Genomic DNA, 19,120 nt, shown 5'->3' on the forward strand with positions numbered 1-19,120 from the left:
TCTAAGATGCTGCAGAGGTAAAGGGCATAAGCTTAACATCTTCCTGGATAAACAGAAAAACAGGCATCATGGTTAAATGTAACTAGGAGAACTTTATTTTGGTGATTTTATTTGCACTTTTAAGTGCTCTATCTTCATACTTATTTGAAAGCTCTATTGGAACAGTGATCAAGTTTGCTTTTTATCAAAATTGTATGTCTCTTCAATCAAATGATAATCTCTAAAACAACAGCTTCCATCATTCAGGGCTCTCAGTATAATCAGAAATATCTCTGTCACTGCCTCTAAGGACCATGAAGATACACTCATGAGGGAAAATGTCTGTGGAAGAGGGACATGACAGAACAGGAAGAGGTAAAAGATAACTGGTAAATACTGAACAATGGTCTGTACGTGGCTCTATTCATCAATAAGTATCTGTAATTGTCAACCTAGGTGGGCCAGTTGGAACCCTAAATATCTGCTCTCCACGCTATTTGGAATTCCCTCACCTAAATGACTTTTGATTCACAGATGTCAATCCAGCTGTGAGAAAGGTGACCGTGCTCCAAATGTTATCTCTGTCTGCATTATTTCTGAAAACCAACAATATAGTTACCTCTATAATTTTCTTGTGTTTTATGGTTCAGGTCTGTGCTTGAAGTAGTGACTGTACTAGACAGGACTGAATGATTGCCATTGAGACTGACAGGGTCTTCCCGATGAGTTCCAACCTAAAGTTAAAGAAAACCCCAAAATAAAAAAATGATTAAGACAGTTCAGGGGCAATAACTGTCCAAATTATTTTACTAGGTTTAATAGAGAAAACAGTATCACTCATCTGATTTCAGCAACTTTTTCTGGATGTCATTATTCTGGTTTTTGGGGAGAATTTCAAAATATTAATACTTCATAGTAGTACTGCTTTTAAATCAAACCAAAACATATCTTTTTTAAAAAATGAAACTTCTAATTTGTAAATTTTAAATCCCACAGAAGATGTTTGTGAGAAGCAAATGAGCTGACAAAGCATTCTATAAGCCACAATGCACTACATATTATAGGGTCTATTAATAATCCTATATAATCAATCTGAAAATCTATTTCATATAATACCTAAATACATTAAAGTATGCATGAACTGGCATTTAACAAAATACTGCTACATTCCAAGCAATGCAAACACCATCAAACAGTCAGCTATTGCAGTATTAATACACATAGAAAAACTTGTTACAGATGAAGTTTTTATTAGAATAGTAGCAGATGTGTCAACTAGAAGATTAAGCTTTTAATTAAATAGGTTTATTGCCTGGAGTTATACATGAGAACCACTGTTTTTCAATAAATCCTTCAATCCTAGTGAACTGCCAAGCTTTGAATCCCCCTTGAGTAATTAATATAGCTTTTATCTTCCATGACTTTGTATGATTTTACCCTAAGAGGAATAAATACCCCTATGCAAGTTTATCCTTTGGTTTTTCTGTGAGCTAAACAAAAGGAACCAAAGCAAAATTTTAGGCAATGGAGGTCATTTGGTAGTAGATCTAATTAGAATAGATTCGTTCTTCCACCACACCTTCCAAGAAATGTTTGTCTTTTACACTTATTCTCATCTTTATTTTTAAGAAACATGGCCATTTACTGGATTTTAAAATTTAATTCAATAGTTACTTTTAAAATGATTTTAGGATTGGTCATTGCTGAGCATTATTTGTGTCACTACTCCCTTGGGTAATAATCATGCAACCACTACACCCTTTCTCTAAACCACACAATTTCACCATGTATTAGAATCACAAAATCTTAAAGCTGGGAAGGGACCACAGAAACTATGGCAGGCTTCCATCCCACTTCCCACTTTCAGAAACTTTTAGTATTTGGTTGTTCCCCTAAAAAAACTTGAGAAGAATCTGAAGTACTGAACCTAACAATCAGTAAAGAAATGGACTGTGAAAATTGTATTCAAGAGAGCAAATTATTTTTAAAATGTTTCATGAAATTCTGTTTCAAGGGTATCCTGGTCTTGTTTATTCTTAACGAATGAGGGTGCTTTCTTACTATGAAATGCTCAGTGATCTAAGAGGAAAGGAAGTTCAAAATCCCATTTTATAAAAATAGATACGGGCAACACAATATATGGCTGCAAATTCTTTGGAACCTTGGAAGATTAGGCCTACCCTAAAGATTAAATAAATCTAGGAGAATTTTGACAGGCTGGGGAAATAATTGTAAGTTAAAGTAAAAGCTGAGGTGTATTTGTATTTATAATAGTGTGGACTTAAAACTTCTATGATCCCTGGCAATATGTACTAATTCTGTTTTTACATAACATTTTGAACTATCACACCAAGTAATTTAAAAGAAAATAGCCTTCTAAAATTTAAATTTTAAACATACGTATACTTAGTGTATGTTATACATGTGAAACATTTTATAGCTATGTAAGACAACACTACTGAACAGTAACAAATTGAATTTTCACTTATCTAAGTGATGATGCATCTGCTGAATTCTGATTCCTTTTACTTCATCAGTATAAATAATTCTTTGATTTTTTAAAACTCAACTATTAAAAAATGTCTGATCATTATCTAAATAATAAATCTTAGAAATTTTACTTTTCCCTTAAGGAAAATCAGAAAGGGTGCTAGATTTGTTTTGCAACAGAAACACCAGTAAATATTTTTACACTATAGAATAATACAAACTAAGTATTTTCTCACATGAAGTTAAACATAATTAGCTTACAAAAGAAAAAATTTAACTGGCATACATAGCAAAAATATAAGCCTTTAAAAAAATGGCCTCAGACTAGACGAAGACTTGAAGTCTGGAGTTTCTCATGTTAAATGAAGTTAGCAGAACTTTTTCTTTGTAACTTGATTCCCCTTGCAAATGGCCCTCATATATTTTCTGGAGAATTTGACTTTCACAGTTCTTATAGTTCTCTTTAACCCTTGCTCTCCCGGGCTCCCATGTCTTCCCTTTAATCTGCAGCTCCACATTCAAATGGCTCTGTCTACACATACAACAGGTGTATAAACAGTTCTTTGTCTGAGCCTAGAGCCTGTGGGGCCGGCCAGATAGGACTCGGTTTAATTGTTCACCTCGTTAGCATACAGCTGACAGGCTGCTGCTGCTGGGGGAGTAGCAGGGCAAGGCAAACCCCAAGGCCTGCTACCCTCTACGTTTCAATGATTATGAAGAGCTCCATTTCAGAATAAAAGGCCTATGCCATTAAACGACACCATCCTGCATACTCAATCTTCACAATCTATGTATGGCCTTACTTCTCTGGAAGCACCCAACAAGGGACTTGTTTTCATTTAATTTGGCCAATGGCTTTAGCATTCACAATGGAAAAATGTTAAATCTAATTACTTGATGAATAAGAGGTCTTGTGAATTGAGGGACAAACTGAAAAACAGTATGAATTCCTCTTGATTTTGAATCGTATTCTAATAATTTGTTCAATTTGTACCATTCACTGAATACTAATGATTTAATCACTATTAATTTACAGATTGGTTAAAGGATCTTTATATACTGTCTACTCCAAGATTTTGATTTATCTGAAGAGAGGTTTTACTAGAAACTTGATAGTATTACATTTGTTATGGTTCCTTTTACATATTTCCATAAATGTATAACCTTTATGGCTTTCAAATTTTAAAGAAGTCGCCATTTTGAACAATTTTATGTTTTAAAATGTTACCAAAACCCTTAAAAAGCACTATAATGTCGTCTTAATAAAAATAAAAATTTTAAAAATTGCCCATTTAGGAGAAAATTACTTGCAGAGAGTAAAAGAGTGGTTAAAAGTAAAATCCTTCTACTCACTTGAAACATAGACACACAATTTCTACTGTATTACAAACCCCATTACTAAAATTAAATACTGTCCAAATGGCAGATTAAAATGATTTCAAATTTATTTTGATAAATGACAAAAAATGCCAAGATAATTTTGAATAAAATATTACCCTATTTGCCTATCAGTCTTTACTTAGTCTTAAGTCTCCTGTAACTAAGAAAAATATAGTTTCTCTAATTGCTTTAAAATTTAGAAAACAGATACGATTTATATTTTTAAATCATTATATAGGGTAGCTTTACACTTTACAATTTAACATTAGTTACTATGCTCTCATACAAGAATATGTTACTTCTTCAACTACCCCTTAACACAAAAAACCCAAGCAATACCAAAAAATAACTAAGAGAAATGCCTGGATTAAATTTTATCAGGACTTGTAACAATGAATCAAAAGATCTCACAAATGAAATTTTATCCTATGTCATGAATAAGAAACTGTTTTAGATCTGCATCAAGCTTCCATTAGTACAAAATGCTTCGAATTTCATTTAGTTTTGGTTTGAAGTTGAAGCTACTGTCTGACTGAGGAATAACCGTACTTTTCATTAAAGAGAAAGGTGCTTTGATGGAGTTATCTTGTTGGGCCTAGGTACTTAGGTATTACGGCCATAAATCGATGGGATGTCACTAACTTTATATTGCAGAGAGCTCTTTTTATTGCTCAAATGAAATTCATGATTCCCTTTTTTTTTTTTTTTTAATTGATACAGGGTCTCACTTTGTCACTCAGGGTGAAGTGTGGTGGTGTGATCATGGCTCACTGCAGCCTTGAACTCCTGGCTCAAGTGATCCTCTCACCTCTTCCTCACAAGTACCTGGGATTACAGGCATGAGCCACCACATGTGGCTAAGATGAGGTCTCCCTATGTTGCCCAGGCTGGTCTTGAACTCCTAGGCTCAAGCAATAGTCCCACCTTAGCTTCCCAAAGTGCTGGGATTACAGGTGTAAGCCACCATACATTGTTAAAATTCACGATTCCTTTTATTTTCAGTTTTCTACTAAAAAATTTTCCTTCTTCTCAGCAGTTTATTCTAGAAGTTTAGCCTTACGCTAAATAAATGGGAACAAAACTAAAGCCAAATGCTGACATTTCAGTAGTTCTAAAAACTCTTGATTTCGTGTTTTAAAATTTAAATGACATATCAGTATCAAATACTAATGAGGACAAGGAAATGCTCGGCCAAATGGTTACTGTGTCCGTGTAGACTTTACACTGCTAGTAACCCTGATCACTGACTTGTCTGTACTGCAGGCTGGGAGCTGACCTGTCTATACCACTATATATATATCTATATATAGACTTTTTTTTTTAAGAGACAGGGTCTCACTCTGTTGTCCAGGCTCAATTGCAGTGGCATGATCATGGCTCACTGCAGCCTCAAACTTCTGAGCTCCAGCAATCCTCCTGCCTCAGCCTCCTGAGTAGCTGGGACCACTGGTGTATGCCACCATGCCCAGTTAATTAAAAAATTTTTTTTGTAGATACAGGTTCTCACTTTGTTGTCCAGGTTGGTTTCAAACTCCTGCTTCTAGCAATCCATCCAGATTGGCCTCCCAAAGTGCTGAGATTACAGGTGTGAATCACCATGCCTGGCCTGTACCACTTTTATCCTGCCATCAACTCTTACTCTTCCACTACCAGTGTATCCTGGCTTGCCTCAAGTATTCCAATTACTTCAATAAAACTCTCAAACTACTCATTAACATAAGCCAAATGTTACAGGTTCCAAGAAAAAGAAAAACATGCTAACCCCATTATATCTGCTGAGATGCCAATTTATAAGTCAGGAATTCCCAAGGTCTGGCCTGTAGCCAAATCTTGACCTGTGTTTTTGTAAATAAAGGAGATTGTTTTTGTAAATAAAGTTTTATTGGAATATAGCCATGCCCATCTGTTTTCATATTGTCTATAGCTGCTTTTGTATTACATTGTCAGAGTTAAGTAGTTGTGACAGAGACTATACAGCCTACAAAGCTGAAAATATTTACTCTCTGGCCCTTTATAGAAAAAGCATATTGAACCCTTTTCTAAATGCTAGGAGGAAGAGTGATATATTTAAGCCCTACAATTAGGATGCTGTCCATTAGGATAAAGTTCCATTATAACAAAAATGTCATCTGAATGTTCTGTGGAAGTCCTGAAAATATCTGTGTTTATCAGAATAATTCTAGTCTCTGCAATAAACAAATGGAATAATGAAAAGCAAATGTTTTTGAAAGAAGCTGACCTCATGAATTCTATATGGTGGTACAAAATTGCTGATCAACAAGGATTTCTGTGATCACTTTGTAAGTCTGGCCATATAGCCTCCATTATTAGGAGCCTAAAACAAATACTAACTTATGTTAATGCAGAAAAAGATAGACAAACTTCTGGAAAGTTATAAGAGACCAAACACAAGGTGGGGCGGGGTAAGGGTGGGGGTGGGGAATCGATTCCAGAATGTAAAACCACATTATTTCTTAGTCATGATTAGTTAGGAGGATGTATTGTTGTGACGAGGGGACAATAAAAGCTGGAGATTAATCTTAGAGACAGTTGGCAAGAGTTACAAAAACATGCCCCCAAAATCATACACTCTGAAAGAATATGAAGAGTTGATTCCATATAAGTGGGTGCTGAGCATGTAAACAAAGGGATCCCAGCAATACTAATGGAAGTCCTCAGACTTGAAAAAGAACTACCACGATAAGACAGAGTCTTCCTCAACAACACGCCTAAGACGTCCTCAGACTTGGAAAAGAACTACCACGATAAGACAGAGTCTTCCTCAACAACATGCCTAAGACTCTGCGGGGATAGTCAGTGGCAGACTAATCTTCATTTCATTCCATCCTTTGGTCTTTTTGCTGAAGCTGAGAACTGAGGACTCAACAGCTAAAAGGCTTACTTCAGAAGGACAGGAGACGAATACTGACTCACCTGACAGTGTCAGATTTTGTCAGCTAGTAACTTTATATTTTGAGGCTAAGCCTGCCAGATACATCTTATCTCCACTGCTAAAAGTACTAGTGACTGTGTCTGGATGAGATGAAGATAGCAGACGATTTCTGGCAGATTTGCCACAGCTCTGTACCCGCTGAGAAGGTGACAGGGACTGAAGAGAAGGCTGTGATAGACACACTGAACAACAGCTTGGGCTAGCTGCTGTGGCACTAATGTTGCAGCTCAGACTAAGCCAGACTCACCTCATGTCTTAGAAGACCATTTTTTCTAGACTACTTTGAGATTTTTTTTTCTTTTTAAGAATATCTCCGGCCGGGCACAGTGGCTCATGCCTGTAATCCCAGCACTTGGGGAGGCCAAGGTGGGCGGATCATAAGGTCAGGAGTTTGAGACCAGCCTGGCCAATATGGTGAAACCCCATCTTTACTAAAAATAGAAAAATCAGCTGGACGTGGTGGCGGGTGCCTATAATCCCAGCTGTTCGGGAGGCTGAGGCAGGAGAATCGCTTAAATCTGGGAGGCAGAGGTTGCAGTGAGCCGAGATTGCGCCACTGCACTCCAGCCTGGGCCACAGAGCGAGACTCCATCTCTAAAAACAAAACAAAACAAAAAACAACGACAAAAAAATATCTCTGGCAGACCTTCTGTTGTTGTTCTGAAGTGGGCAGTGCATTCCTTCAGCATATAGTGGGAGCTGCTTTCTTAGTTACAAGTTTTAGGGTGCCATCCAGTGAAAGAGTTTTTCCCTCTAACAGTCCTTCTAAAATGCACTAGGTTTCTAGGTAGCTTTGGAGGACTAGATTTTGATAAGTCTCCCTTTCTAATATGGAATATCCGAAATTGGTAAAAAAAACAACTTTCTCAAGACAGAGGTTCCATTCTATGCAAACTCCAACTGGGAGGAGCCAGATATATATTAAATACCGTAGCTGATAAGTTGGAATAGGAGCAGTAAGCTAGTAAAAGTGAAGAATTAAAAAATCATTAAGAGGTAAGGAGTAAGAACTGCAAATGTTGCTGCTGAGACAAACTTAAAATTCAAGAATATTGATTTTTAAGTCATGCTTCTAAATAAGGATAAATAGTATTTCAACAAATTATTAAGTTATTCTGCATTCATATTTGTAACAAATTCCTTTTATTATACCATTAAAATTATTTCATTACTACTACCAACAGTGATAACAATACCCTCTCATATTTTTTTCTTTCTTTCTTTTTTTTTTTTTTGTGAGACAGGGTCTTGCTCTATTGCCTAGGCTGGAATGCAGTAGCATGAACATGGCTCACTGCAGCCTTGACCTCCTGGGATCAAGAGATCCTCCCACCTAAGCCTTCCATGTAGCTGGGACCACAGGCACATGCCACTGTGCCAGGCTAATTTTTTTTTATTTTTTGTAGAGATGAGGGTCTCACTTTGTTGCCCAGACTAGTCTTGGAACTCCAAGCAATCCTCCGCCTTGGCCTCCCAAAGTGCTGAGATTACAGGTGCGAGCCATCTGACATTTCCCCATTCTACTAGTTTAATAACTTACATATGTTTTGACACTTATTAGCTTATCAATAGCAATAAAAAGTACTTTAAAAGGAGACTGATTTTCAAGATTTCCTGACATTAAAAAAAACAAAGACACACAAAACAGGCATCTAATGTTACCCATGCTGCTGAAAATACAGTTCTCAGAAAATAGGCAGCCTTGTGTGATGTTTACTTCAGAGGCTCAAAAATGAGTATATGTATGTGTAAGATATGTGAGCGTGAAAATCTGGAACCAATCCTATCTTACAGAATACAAGCCTTCAGCATTTGGGGCAACTGATTATTTTGATGATAGGTAAGTTTTAGCCTTCATCACATGGCTTATAGCTAAAAATCTGCTTCGTAGAAGAACATTTCACAGCATGCAATGAACCTTAAAAACCATGCCATAAACATGCAAACACATGGTATAAGTTTAAAATAGCAGGTTCAAAAAGAACTTCATTTCTTTAAAAGATAATTTGGATAAAAAATAACGTAAGATGGTAAACACAGAATTTTTGATGTGTATGGCTGTAGAACGAACACCCCCTTTAAAAATTATCATTTTTTTTAAAAGATGGACAGAGTTCTTAAAAATTCTCTTTGTGGATTAATCTAAAATTGTTGCCTTTATTTATTACTGAAATTACAGCCATTCTTAAAACTACCTCCCCTGCAGTTTGGGAATAAAGTTTAAATTTGGATCTGTATAAATTACAGTTTCACATTCTTTCTACCACTGAAGGCTGGTTCTAAATTACAATAAACAACTCTTCTAGATCAGAACTCTTGCTATTCAGATTTCTTATGCACTATTTCAAGGAAAAAACTGCTGTGCCAATTATTACACATCTGGAAAAAAATCCAAGTTTAAGCTAAAAATGATCTTTGTAGAAAGCTTATGCTTTTTGCACAAGGTCACAAGAAGATTTTATGGACTAATACTTAGCCAATACTTTACTGCCAAAGACAGTAAAGAAAATTCTGAAAAGTCAGTCTTTATCTTCCTTTCAGAAAGATCCTCTTCCCAAAGATTTCATTAAAGACATTTAGGACAAGAATCTTTAGGGTTTACTACAAAAAAGATGAGCATGATTTTACCATTGAAGCTGATCGACTGCTTGCAACAAGGCTTGATCCTCCATAGTTTGAATTGAGGTTTCCAATTGGTGCATTATGGGATGGTCCCAATAAACTGTGTATATCACTGTGACCAGCAGGCAAACTGGTGGAAGGTCCCACAGCATGGTTCCGCAGCACATGGATTGCATCATCCAGTCTGTCTAAACGATCCTCCATTCGAGACTGCTGTATGGATTAAAAAAACCATGGTGGTTATTGCTGGCATCTGTTAGATTCACTAACTGCTATGTTTCCTACTATGTGATATGTGGAAGATAGCAAGTGAAATGCAGTATCAAGTAGCTTCAAAAGCAACCACCTGAACTATAAATCAACAACAAAAAAAGGCTGTATGTATGTAGATTATGCTAAATTTTCAAAGCTTCAGAAACAAATCACTGCTTTATAAAATGAATTTACCAAACTACCATGAGGTTATTTCTTTTAGCTTCTACAAAAGATGAAGGATACTATGTCATTTCTCAATAAGAGTTGCTGAAAAAAAAAAAAAAAAAAGTACAACCTATACTTTAATACTGATCTTTGAATGATGGCAATTTAGGGAAGAGACCTCAAATCCAGTAAGTTTAAGTTTTAATTTTGTCTTAAGTATATAAAGCACATGTATCTTACATGGTGAACACATCCAGATATGTTCTTTGACAAAACTAAATAAATGGTATTGTCTGCCTGTGGATACACACACGCCCCATACACAAACATATTAGAATTAAAAAAATCAAAAGCACATGCCAGTAGAGCTGTTTTAAAAAGATCACTTTCAACAACATAAGAGACAAAAGTATTCCTATATACTGTGATAAAAACTGAAATAGTCAAGCGTTTGGTTTTTAAAGACTGGAGTCTGTACAGCTTAAAGATTTTAAATGAATAATGGGAAATATAATTAATTGAAACACAAAAAAGGCACCATCTAAAAGAAATAGTACCTCACAGACATCCTTTAAGAAGGACATTGCATCTTGCAAATGCTCGTGAAGTTGCTGCTCAACTCGATTTTTCTGGCAAAGTCAAGACAGAACAGGAGGCAAAGCACAGGTTAAGATTAACTCCAAAAGAGATGAGGAAATAGCTGATATGCATGTCAGCATAACATGTTAGTAAAGTTAACGCCAAGACTTGTGAGATCTATTTTATTAAGACATGAAAAGGCTGGGATTCAACAGGGAAGTTACGAGGTTAGCATCTAAACAGCACATATTGCTTATAATTGCTTGCAAAATATATGAGAAGCAATCGTTCCTTCAATTTAAAATGTTCTGTTAGTCACAGAAAAAGAATGTTTCTCTTTGCAACCTGGAATTATGAATAAGAGCATGACTTAGCATTCCATCAAATCATCCTTATTTTGTTTTTATTATACTGTGTAATTCTGGGTTACAAATATAAGTATACAAAAGCAACAGTAGTCGACATTCTCCCACAAATTCTTCATGCTCAAGTATCTAGAAGGTTCCTTTACTGCCTTGTTAAATAATGTTTTGCTTGTATGATTTGCACAATACACTTTTTTTCCATAAGAAAACATGGGAAATAACACTTTCATGACAAAAAACACTGGTATTCACTTAAAATTTTTAATGGAAATATAATAAACCACACACAGTATTATGAGAAAGGTTAAAATACAAAAGGGTAAAATTTTGCATTGCTGGATTAAATTTTCTTGCTTTTACTTGTCTTTTTAAAAAAAGTTTCCCTGTATATGTAGACATAGAAGCATAGAAAGATTAAGCCCTAGATTTGTCAAAGAAACAAAAATCCTCATAACACAATTTTAACATCAGCTGTCCTGACACCAGAAGCCTGATGTCCCAAAGAACAGATGGCAAAAGGCATACCCAATGTGTCTTATATTGTTCAACTGAATCAGCCATTTGTTAACAAAGAACTCGTGTGCAATGCTAGCCTACTGTTTCTTTATTGTTATGCCAGATTTACTAAAAACAAACAAACTCTAAGCTATCAGATAAAACTGATGTATAAGAGGCTCTTACCAGGGAGTGCAGCGAGTTTTCATAGCTTGGGGATGAAGGTGCTTGCCCTCCAGGTCTGGGCCACTGACTGGTACCTGTTAAAACCCAAAAGTACCCACACACCTGGGTTAACTCAGTGATCTTGATAATGTTGTGAAGGAAAGGGTAAAGATACTCAATAACTAAATACATTTACATGAATATTTTTGTTCGGCCTTCAGCATAGTATTGGCTACTTATAAGCCCAATATATTTTTTAAAATCTTTCATTATTAATAAAAAAAAGTGGGGTGCTGAGAAAACAGAAAAAAAAACTCTGCAATTTTAAATACAGCTACCTTTTATGTTTGCACATTCTTTAGACTTAGTCCACATGCCTATGTATCTTGAGAAAATGCACTTATAATGTACACACTTTTAAAATTCTGTCCCCCTTCCTCTAGCATTGTACAGAAATTTTGATAATACTATTAATGACTACATTAATATTTCCCTTATTCTCTATACCTAATCTGTTTTTTGTTTGGTTTTTTTCTTTTTTTTTTGAGATGGAGTCTCACTGTCGCCCAGGCTGGAGCGCAGTGGCACGATCTTGGCTCACTGCAACCTCCACCTCCTGAGTTCAAGAGATTCTCCTGCCTCTGCCTCCCGAGTAGCTGGGACTACAAGTGTGTGTCACCATGTTGGCTAATTTTTTTTCTTTTTTTTTGAGATGGCGTCTCGCTCTGTTACCTGGGCTGGAGTGCATTGGTACAATCTTGACTCACTGCAACCTCTACCTCCCAGGTTCAAGCAATTCTCCTGCCTCAGCCTCCCAAGTAGCTGGGATTACAGGCACACACCACCACGCCAAGCTAGTTTCTGTATTTGCAGTAGAGACAAGGTTTCACCACATTGGCCAGGCTGGTCTCGAACTCCTGACCTTAAGTGATCCGCCCGCCTCAGCCTCACAAAGTGGTGGAATTACAGGTGCAAGCCATTGTGCCTGGCTTCTGCACCTAATTTGCTTAGCCACTATTATTTCACTGCTAGACATTTTGGTTGTTATCACTCGGCTACTATGAACAGTGATATAGTAAACATTACTCTTGAGTTTTTTTCCCCCAGGGGGAAGGATGTCTTGAGGATAAGTGGCATTTCTGAATCAAAGCGTATAAACATATTAACGTAAGGACAAACTGCCTTACTAAGGGGTAATATTAACTGACAGTGCCTCTAGCAATACACAGATGAATAAATTTCCCATGACTGTAAATGATCTTGGGGTCATCTATTAAAAAATTTCCCAAAATAGTTTATACCAAATACATTAATTAGGAAAATGTTATAAAAACTTCTGTTAGATGTTGTTTACCCTTTGATGTTAGAAAGGTATAAATCTAATTTAAAAAATAAAGATAGAAAAAGAAAAGATACAAGTTCAGAGTATAAAGAATGAAAAGAAGCATAAAAAAATAAAATAATTCATCCATATGTTAGAGAGAAGGCAATGTTTTAACGGTCTTGCGAAAATACCTTTAAAAGGAAAAAGACAAAAACAACTGATCAAAATCTTCATTATTTCATGATTGTGCATCTGAAAATAAGTCATTTACAGAAAATAATAAAGACTATTTAATTACATATATTTTTGTTCTTAATAAAAGCTTCAGTGACAATTTGAATTTTATTAGAAATCAAAGTTGGAAGTTGAAGGTTTAATTTGTCTCACACTAGAACCTTTTATTGCAAGTCAATTTGCCATATTTAGGAAGCTAATGTGACACTACAGTTTATTTGCTATCTTAGAACAACCTGAGGTAAATTAGAACTATTATAGTTCATTTTAGCTGAACAAGACTTTAATTATGAAACAATGTAGTAATTGTACTCATCAATTATATACATTTTGCAAGTTGAAAAGTTGGATACAGATTCTTCATAACCTGATTAGATTTCACAATTAATTATATGCATACTGTTATAATTACATAAATATACTTTAAATACTAAAATTGTGAGAAAAAAATATGTACTTCAGGTAACAATTTTTTTTTTTTACTTATGAGCAAATTATAAACAAATTATTTTGAGGACCATTAAAGGCTTCCTGCTAGACATACAAATGTAATCATAAATCAACCACAAACAAATTATGGACAATCTAAAATTGCTCATCGAAACAAAAGCTTGTGGGCTAATTTTATAATTAAAAGGCAGAACTGATCAACCAGAAAATCTCAATAACTGACTATATGAAAAATATATAAAAACAACCAGCCAACACCTTACTGCTGATTTCAGTGCATTACTGCTTTCTAAGCACTGATGCAGAATTATGAATTTTAGGTGACCAGGTTAATCATAATCGGTTTTGAAAAATACCTTTAATTATTAAAAAAGAACTTATCTTAATGTTGGTAATATTTTACTTTTCAATCATTTTTTCTACTCCTTCTGTAAGCCCCCTGTAATAGGAGCCTGATCACCAAATTACTTACTTTGTGTGCAATATTAACACCAGTTTTATGTTCAAATGCCTCAGAATTGTCAGCAGGCATCTGCTTTTGCAAAACAGGCAGTTTTTGTGATTGTTCACCAGCTTAATATTGAGGAATCAGATGTGCACACTGAATTACTCGGGTAATAAATCATCTAGATAATTTTCGGTACCATTAAAAAAACTGTACAAAGGTCTATCTTCAATGTGTAATTCATTAAACTGGAAAAAAATATACATACACTTAAACTTATTTTGTTTTTATTACAGACTGGCCTGTTCCAGTGTAACGCACTTTTTTAAAGCATGCTGAAGTCAGGTAACTGACTTAACACCAGGCAATCTGACAGGTAATAAAAATAAGTAGCTCATTGATTAGCTGAAACTGAGAATTTATCTTTCTCTCCTTTTTATTTTTTTCTGTGAATGCTCTGAAGATTACTATTGAGTACTACAATTATTGAACTTTTATTCATTTATATTCCAGAAGGAGGTAATGAAAGGCAAAGGATGACTTTGCTTGTTTGCCTTCCAAGCTCCCTTAGTAAACTTATTCTCTTACTGCAAATGCTCATCTTTTCCTAAATAACAATTGTAGTAAACAAAGCCATTCCTCTCTTCTATCTTGTGGCCAGAGCACTGATTTTGTTCACAAGGGGTGTGGGAGGTGGGTCTGTCCTTTCCTAATAGGAACCAGGAGACAGCAATTCTATTCTTAGCTCTAGGGATAAATCCAGATGCTAAGATAAACATGGTGGCACCATTTCTGCTGCAAGCAACTGCATTAGGCCCTGTGCTGGCCAATAAGACGTAAGGGGAAATCTGTTTAAGAGGCTTCTGGAAAAGGATCCTTAAAATAATTTTTAAAAGACTCTTAAAAGAAAGAGATGGGATACTGAACTTGAGTTGGAAGAGGTGAGTCTGGTTGTCTGATCTCAAAATGGAGGTAAAACCGCTGCCTGGTGGCCCCCAGCCCAACTGCAGCCGTTGCCACCACTGTGGGGCTGGGGTGGTGGGGGAGGAGGGCCATGCTTCAAAGGAACCAGAGCTTTTGAGAAAACTTTTTATTGGTGGTCTGAGCTTTGAAACTACAGATGATAGTTTAAGAGACATTTTGAGAAATGGGGCACACTCACAGATTGTGTGGTAATGAGCCCCCAAACAAAATGTTCCAGGGGCTTTGGTTTTGTGACTTACTCTTGTGTTGAAGAGGTGGAGGCAGCAAGGTGTGCTAGACCACACAAGGCTGATAGGTTTGTAGTGGAACCAAAGAGAGCTGTTCTACAGAGGATTCTGTAAAGTCTGGTGCCCATCTAACAGTGAAGAAAATTTTTGTTGGTGATATTAAAGAAGAAACAGAAGAATATATTTGAGACACTACTTTGAAAAGTATGGCAAGATTGAAACCATAGAAGTTATGGAAGACAGGCAGAGTGGAAAAAAGACACGATATGCTTTTATAACTCTTGATGATCATGATACTGTTAATAAAATAGTTGTTCAGAAATATCACACTATTAATGGGCGTAACTGTGAAGTAAAAAAGGCCCTTTCTAAACAAGAGATGTAGTCTGCTGGATGACAGAGGTCATAGAGGTAGATCTGGCAATTTTATTATGGAGGAAACTTTGGAGGTGGTAGAGGTAGTTTTGGCTGTGGTGGAAACTCTGGTGGAAGAGGAGGCTATGGTGGTGAAGGTGGTGGCAGCAGAGGTAGTTATGGAGGAGGTGATGGCGGATATAACGGATTTGGAGGTGATGGTAGCAACTATGGTGGTAGTCCTGGTTACAGTAGTAGAGAGGGCTATGATGGTGATGGACCAAGGATATGGTGGTGGTGGTGGCGTGACGGTGGAGTGAAGGAGGAAATTTTGGCGGTGGTTAACTACGGTGGCGGTGGGAACTATAATGATTTCGGAAATTATAGTGAACAACAGCAATCAAACTATGAACCCATGAAAGGGAGCACTTTTGGTGGAAGAAACTCAGGTATTCCCTACGGTGGTGAAAGTGGTAGATATGGTAGCAGAAGGTTCTAAAAACAGCAGAAAAGGGCTACAGTTCTTAGCAGGAGAGAGAATGAGGAGTTGTCAGGAAAGCTGTAGGTTGCTTTGAGACAGTTGTCCCAAAGGCATTAGAGGAACTGTAAAAATCTGCCACAGAAGGAACAATAATCCATAGTCAGAAAAGTTACTGCAGGTGAAACAGGAAACCATTTTTGTTCAGCACTGTCACAGCCAGTTTGCAAAAAGTGCAGCTACTGACTAATGCAATGTAGTGTCAATAAGATGTATATTCCTGAGGTCTTTTATCTGTTGTAGCTTTGTCTTTTTCTTTTCACTACATGAGGTATATTGCCCTGTAAATTGTGGTAGTGGTACCGGGAATAAAAAATTAGGGAATTTTTAACTTAAAAAAAAAAAGAGATGGTCCTTTTTTCATCTATTGGAGATTGTTACGCCTGCATGTATTACCTTGAACTGCTGTCCTACTACCAGCCTGAGGAAGAACTGCAAAGTAGAGCAGCAGCCCTGACATAGGGGGCCAGGACCTCACTACACAAGATAATAAATCCTCTTACTGTTCAGACTAGCTGAGAAAAGAGTTTCTTCCCATTTTAGCCTAAAGCATCCTAACTGATAACAATATCTCAGAACTTTCCTTCTAAGCACTCTCTATGTAGAAATGTATGCTCTTGACCTGAAAAGTTCCCAAGGAAAACACTGGGGATTTAAAGAATGATGGCCTTAGAAGCTGCTTATGTGGCTCTGCACCTGTGTATCTATCTTTAAAAGACCTGTGCTAAGTCTAACTGATGCTCAAAAGCATAAGGAATAGGGCAAGTGTGGAGAATTCTACTCACAGAGTGGGGAGAATTTTTTTATTCTAGATAACAGGCCATTGCCACACAAGATGCAAAATAATGTCTATATATTTATATAGGAGATCTGGTTTGCTCTATTCTTTTCCTTTTTTTTTCCCTTTGACAGTGAATATTTTATCACAGAGTGCTTTCCTTTCTTCTTTCTATCTCATCTCTGCCCTGCTATGGGTGGGTAGGGGTGTGTGTGTGTAGATAAGAACCGCAGACACAGGAGACACGAGAGATGCACCTGCCTAAAATCAGTCTTTGACTTGCTGTTTCAACACAAGTATGTGAAAGTTATTTTTCTTTGATTATGACTGCTGAATTGAAAAAGAAGCCTTCATTACATAATTCAACAGTCCAGATTTTCATTAACAACCTGAATTAAAGAGAAAAAGCATCGCCCATTAAATATCAAATAAAGATGAAGGAGGAAATGTAAGATTTTACTTGTGACCACTAGTTTTTTGGAAAATGTCTAAATCTTGGATTCTGCCTTTCACTGATGACCCTTCATAGATGCTGAGCTCCGCCATGGCCTGCCTTCCTACTCAGTGTTCATTAAAACCAAAGGATACTTTGGCAGCTATCTTACTAGACAGACAAGGAGAGGTAGTGGGAATGCTGATATGGATGCCTTGGATGAGAAAGTGAAACAAGCTGTGGCAAAAATGACATTGATAATTTTAGTAAAACTGTGCAAAGAGGGTGAGTAGGGTTAGAGTTACATCATTCTTCCTGTAATTTCAGCTCTGCTAAACAACAACTTTAAGTCAATGGGTCTTTCATAGTCTTGTCTATGTGGGAACAGCTGTTTAACTTTTACTAGACAGCTGAAGCCCTGGTGTCTGAGAGAGTGGCAGAACCTGCTAATAGCTGAAAGCAGCTGCCAGCAGTTCATCATCCCCAAACCGGAATGCTTCTTAGTAGAGCCACAGGCTAATACACAAAGCATAGGTGATGGCCAGGGCCACAGTGCAAAAAGGCTTAACAACAACAACAAAACACAAAACTGCATGGACTTAACTAATGGCTTGATTAGGAAAACAGAATTATTTCCCCAACTGTTGTTGGAGGAATATGGTAACTTTACCCAGTTGCCTAATGCCTTTTCCTCAAAACAGTCTAACATATTTTTTCTTCAGCAAGGCTTTTCTCCAAACACTGCTCAGAAAAATACAGTTCGAGTTTTAAAATTATAGCTTAAAAGATGTTAAACATTTTTATATACTTATATTTATTCCTAAGAAATAAAAAAAATCCCATTTACAGTAACATCAATCATGTCTCCAAAAATTTATACTGTAGGATAGTATTTAGAAGTTATCTAAACTAATGTGAAAAATATTAAGAAAAAAAAACATGTGGGCCGGGCGCAGTGGGTCACGCCTGTAATCCCAGCACTTCGGGAGAAGGATGAAGCAGGTGGATCACTTGAGGTCAGGAGTTCGAGACATGCCTGGCCAACATGGTGAAACTCCATCTCTACAAAAAAATATAAAAATTAGCCAGGCGTGGTGGCAGATGCCTGTAATCCCAGCTACTCGGGAAGCTGAAGCAGGAGAATCCCTTGATCCCAGGAGGTGGAGGTGACAGTAAGCCGAGATTATGCCACTGCACTCCAGCCTGGGCAACAGAGCGAGACTCCATCTCAAACAAAACAAAAACAAATGTGAACCACTTATCTCCACTAACAATACTCATCCACCTTCACAGAGAGTTTTTTTCCTTAGCAGAAAAACCACAACATTCCCAAGAATTTTTGTATCTATGTGAAATAACTTAGTTGACCTACAAATAAAAACAGACTATCTAGCAGAAATAGTTATTCATCTTTGAATCTTACCCGTAGTACATGACAAGTGTGGAGAACAAGGAGGAAGTTACATGTACTTTTAAATAGATTAATCTTGTTTATTTTACATGCTATCTTACAAAAACCATTTTTTGGGGGGTGGGTATGGTGGCTGACACCTGTAATCCCAGCATTTTGGGGGGCCAAGGTGGGAGGATTGCTTGAGCTCAGGAGTTCAAGTCTAGGCTGGGCAACATAATGAGACCCAGTCTCTACAAAAAGTAAAAAAATTAGCTTGGCATGGTGGCATACACCTGCAGTCCCAGTTACTCAGGAGGCTGAGGTGGAAGGATCATCTGAGCCCAGGAGTTGGAGGCTGCAGTGGGCCGAGACCATACCACTACACTCCAGCCAGGGCAACAGAGTAAGACCCTGTCTCTAAAAAAATTACTTTAGAAAAATTTTTGATTCATTCTTTCTCCATATTTTATCTTCATTCCAATTGCCTGGTCTTGTTTTTATCCTGTTGTAAC

General features: G+C 36.8%; 1 protein-coding gene and 1 pseudogene across 8 annotated transcripts in view; one reads left to right on the top strand and one right to left on the bottom strand.

The window, feature by feature from the left end:
- TCF12 (transcription factor 12) overlaps positions 1-19,120 on the bottom strand; it is a 380,664-nt gene that overhangs the window by 25,792 nt on the left and 335,752 nt on the right. For 4 of the 8 annotated variants that reach the window (XM_003266968.4, XM_030814044.1, XM_030814047.1 and 1 more), the window contains 4 exons: positions 11,470-11,543; positions 10,402-10,473; positions 9,431-9,637; positions 599-713 (listed from right to left, as the gene is read on the bottom strand). In XM_003266968.4, the coding sequence (XP_003267016.1) occupies positions 599-713; positions 9,431-9,637; positions 10,402-10,473; positions 11,470-11,543 (468 nt within the window). The remainder of the gene's footprint in view (positions 1-598; positions 714-9,430; positions 9,638-10,401; positions 10,474-11,469; positions 11,544-19,120) is intronic. The other 4 variants (XM_003266967.4, XM_030814045.1, XM_003266969.4 and 1 more) reach the window with 2 other exon arrangements.
- LOC101177657 lies at positions 14,868-16,402 on the top strand (annotated as a pseudogene).

The sequence above is a fragment of the Nomascus leucogenys genome, chromosome 6 (assembly GCF_006542625.1).
Source record: "Nomascus leucogenys isolate Asia chromosome 6, Asia_NLE_v1, whole genome shotgun sequence".
Lineage (NCBI taxonomy): Eukaryota > Metazoa > Chordata > Mammalia > Primates > Hylobatidae > Nomascus > Nomascus leucogenys.